This window comes from Vicia villosa, linkage group LG6 (assembly GCF_029867415.1).
Source record: "Vicia villosa cultivar HV-30 ecotype Madison, WI linkage group LG6, Vvil1.0, whole genome shotgun sequence".
In the NCBI taxonomy this organism is placed as follows: Eukaryota; Viridiplantae; Streptophyta; class Magnoliopsida; order Fabales; family Fabaceae; genus Vicia; species Vicia villosa.
Window position 1 is genome coordinate 69,911,756 of NC_081185.1, and position 2,869 is coordinate 69,914,624.

The 2,869-nt window shown below is 36.2% G+C and overlaps 1 protein-coding gene across 1 annotated transcript; it reads right to left on the bottom strand.

Annotated features, from left to right (window-relative positions):
• Positions 1-1,288: 1,288 nt before the first annotated feature.
• LOC131613833 (uncharacterized) lies at positions 1,289-2,213 on the bottom strand. Its single transcript, XM_058885471.1, has 3 exons — positions 1,740-2,213; positions 1,448-1,636; positions 1,289-1,333 (listed from the first exon to the last, which is right to left on the bottom strand). Exons 1-3 carry the CDS (start codon positions 2,211-2,213, stop codon positions 1,289-1,291), a joined length of 708 nt encoding a protein of 235 aa, XP_058741454.1.
• Between the last annotated feature and the right edge of the window lie 656 nt (positions 2,214-2,869).

Genomic DNA, 2,869 nt, shown 5'->3' on the forward strand with positions numbered 1-2,869 from the left:
TCTTTAGAATCAAATAAAACTTCAAGTGTTGAAACATTTCTCATTAGAATCAAACATCACAATTAGATATAAAAAAAATTGTTTTGGATAACAAATATAAGGGGTTGTTTGATTTCAAATATTTTTTTTCCTTTTTTCATTTTTTTTTTACATTTAATTACATATCACATTTTTTTATTCTTTTACAATAAACAGGAAAAACAATAAAAAAATAGTATTTAATTCTAAATTATTAACCCAATACAAAGAGCAATAGAGAGATTTTGAAAAGGGTGTAAAATAGATAGACCAAACAAAAAATAACTAGAAGCATGTATTAAAAAATATATTTTTGTAAGCATATCTTTTGCAAATATTTGTGACATACACAGGTTGATTTATTCCTCCTCCGTTGCTACAAATCAAACAAGTTCATTCCAAATGCATATGTTTTTTTTAAGCAAGTTATATTGATGAGAATAAAAGTTCACGTAACAAGATTACAAAAGATGAGGCGTAGACCTCGGGAGGAAAATTACCCACCAATTGAAACCTAACCTAAGTAAAACAAAGGGTTTTTGTCAAACTCATAAAAGTTACAATTGGTATGGGGAATATTTTCAATAAAAGACCACCTCCAAATGTTTACAACTCCACACAACACCACGGGAATTCCACACTGAATTCATAAAAATGATGTCATTCCTAAAAAGCCATAAACTCCAAATAAATGCCAACCAAACACACCCCACCTTTCCTTTACCAACTTTCTTGGATTTACAAAAAGAACACCATCTCCAAAAATTCTCCTTAAAGTCCACCTCTTTATAATTAGGCATTTCTATCCAAGAAGCCACTTCCTTCCAAACCTCATCCGCCTTTCGACATAAGAAGAAAAGATGTGCGGGAGATTCTAAATTATCATCACAAAAAAAACAGCCGAGATTAGAATTAGAAGATAAAATACCCTGTTTCATTAACAAATCCTTTGTGGGAATCCTATACTTGAAACATCTCCATCCGAAGGCTTTGACTTTTAGCAGGATATCACTCTTCCATAAGACAGGAGACACAAAATCATAATGATTTGGAGGACTGGATTTCATAAAGCCATTACCCATAACACTATAGCAAGAAGAGACGGTAAAAGGATCACCGGCCAGAGGACGCCAAGCATCACGGTCCTTCAATCCAATACCCGACGTAGGAGAGGACGCAACTGGCCGGTGATGATCCAACATAGTCTCAACAAGCCCGCTCCGCCCTCCAAGCTCACCGGGACCAAAGGAATCCACAAATCACTCCACACTCACACATCACTGATCCAAGCTCCCATACAAGCAACGACAACATCCTGTAAAAAAGAAATAGCAAATAAAGTCGAAAATAACAACTTTATTATGCCCCCTTCCATCCAAAAAGAATGCCAAAAAGAAGTAGAAAAACCGTCACCAATACGGAAAGAAACATTATTGACAAAAGAGCCTCCGGACGTTCTTTTCTCCAAAGACAAAATATCCGACCACCAAACCAATTTCGTACAATAATTATCAAGCCTTCCTCCTTCAATAACCATCCTAAGCTTAATATCTCCATATCGAGCTTTAAGCATCCGATACCAAATAGAGTTAGTGTTCTCCAAGATTCTCCACTTCCACTTAGAAAGAAGAGTCAAATTAACACGCAATGAACACTTTTCTTCTCCTCCGACCCCCCTCCCAAAGAAAATTACTTTGAATTTTATTAATCTCCCGAATAACCTTTTTAGGAGCCAGGTAGAAAGAGAGAGTGAATATAGGTAAACTACCTAACACTGATTTCAAAAGAGTAATTCTTCCCCCAAAACTAAGCCACCTCCCTTTCCAAGTTCTGAAACGCTTCCTAATATTTTCCACCAAAGGGCTCCAAAACTTTATCCTTATAGGATTAGAACCAATACAGATACCAAGAAAAGAAAACTCCTTTTCCTCCCTTTTACAAGAGATAGAGGAAGTAACCACATCCAAGAAACGAGAATTAATGTTTATTCCAATAAGCTTGCTCTTGTTGTAATTAATGCTGAGACCAGACAAAATCTTAAAACCTCTCAACACCTCTTTGATGACCCATAAGTGCTTCCAACTACCATCTCCTACTAATAAAGTGTCATCTGCAAATTGAAGCACATCAACAAAACATTTACCTTTAACATTACAACCAATAAAATCCCCATTTTCAACCGCCTTATTAACCATAGTTTTAAGCCCTTCCGCTACAATAACAAAAAGGAAAGGAGATAAAGGATCACCTTGCCAGAGCTCCCTTTAAACCACAAACTCTTTAGTAGGACTACCGTTAACAAGAACCGACATTTTGCTTGAGAAAATTAATACTTCCATCCACTTCATCCAAAGCTCCCCAAAGCCCACCCTCTTCGTCGTAAATTTAATAAATTTTCAACTTACCTTATCGTACATCTTTTCAAAATCCACTTTTAAAAGCAGGAAATCCCGCCCTTCCTTTGTGGAATAATCCACCAATTCACTCGTAACTAGAACCCCATCAAGCAATTCACGACCCGGAACAAAGGCGCTTTGGCTAGAAGAAACAATAGAATGCAAAACCCTTTTGATCATTCTGGCCAAAAACATAGAAATAACTTTATAAATACAACCTACCAAACATATAGGTCTATAGTCGTCCAACCCCAATGGATTATAAGACTTGGGAGTCAAAGATAAAAACGAAGATATGATAGACATCGAAATCACACCACCCGAATATAACTCCTTGATACCGCGGTGTTTTCACGTGCTTTGAAGATGATGCTGGTATGATTATCAATCGTAAAGGTGAAATTAAATATTCTGTTATTACTGGTCTAAATGGAAATGACGGTGTTGTAGCTTAG

Bases quoted from the DNA above. Each gene is read 5' to 3' on its own strand.
- LOC131613833 (XM_058885471.1), bottom strand. From the start codon at position 2,213: ATGGTTAATAAGGCGGTTGAAAATGGGGATTTTATTGGTTGTAATGTT. The intron at 1,637-1,739 runs GTTATTCGGGAG...CTTCTTTCTAAG, and splicing joins TCTACCTGGCTCCTAAAAAG to TGGAAGTGGAGAATCTTGGA. The intron at 1,334-1,447 runs GTTTCTTTCCGT...TCTTTTTTACAG, and splicing joins GAGGCTCTTTTGTCAATAAT to GATGTTGTCGTTGCTTGTAT.